Here is a 675-nt window from a genome sequence, read left to right as displayed (position 1 = left end):
ATAAAATTAATATATAAAATTTTATTTCTTTTATTTTATAATAAATCAAATTAAACGATATTGTGTGTATGTCATTATTATTTATACATAATTTTTTAATTCAAAATGAGAAATCGTTATGTATTAGAACAATCTTTCTTACACTAGTTTAATTTTCTTTATATAGGTGACAGAACAGGAATTGATTGACTTTGTGGCGAAGAACATGGAAGATCGATGCAAACTACGTGGTGGTGTTATATTTTTGGACAGTTTTCCATATACCGGTTCAGGGAAGATTTCGAAAAAAGATTTGAAAGCAATGACAAGGAAATTGGTACCGCAAAATAAATGATAAACTAACTAAGACAATTTTCTAATTTTTGTATAAAATAAATTTCAGAATAAAATGTAAAATTTATGAAATTGTTAAGTTATAAGACGCATTCAATATAAAAAGCATGTTAAATTTATACCTGTACATAATTATTAATTATTAATTATTACAATCTTATTAATTATTACAATCATGTTAATTATATACAGGTAATTAAATGTGTAGAAATATTTGAATACAAATAATAATAAGAACTATTACATTGTGTATATATTATTATTAATGATGTGTTTCCATATATCTTATTTATGCATATGATGATGATAATGCAAAGATATATATATATATATATATATATA

General features: G+C 21.5%; 1 protein-coding gene across 1 annotated transcript in view; it reads left to right on the top strand.

The window, feature by feature from the left end:
- LOC108746126 overlaps positions 1 to 350 on the top strand; it is a 38,239-nt gene extending 37,889 nt beyond the window's left edge. Inside the window, exon 21 of the mRNA XM_018482688.1 lies at positions 167 to 350. Coding sequence (XP_018338190.1) covers positions 167 to 334 — 168 coding nt within the window. The 3' untranslated portion in view covers positions 335 to 350. The remainder of the gene's footprint in view (positions 1 to 166) is intronic.
- The last annotated feature ends 325 nt before the right edge of the window (positions 351 to 675 follow it).

Source organism: Trachymyrmex septentrionalis, unplaced genomic scaffold (assembly GCF_001594115.1).
Source record: "Trachymyrmex septentrionalis isolate Tsep2-gDNA-1 unplaced genomic scaffold, Tsep1.0 scaffold16, whole genome shotgun sequence".
Classification (NCBI taxonomy): domain Eukaryota; kingdom Metazoa; phylum Arthropoda; class Insecta; order Hymenoptera; family Formicidae; genus Trachymyrmex; species Trachymyrmex septentrionalis.
Note: the sequence above shows the minus strand (reverse complement) of the source record. Positions and strands in the feature narration are given on the sequence as shown.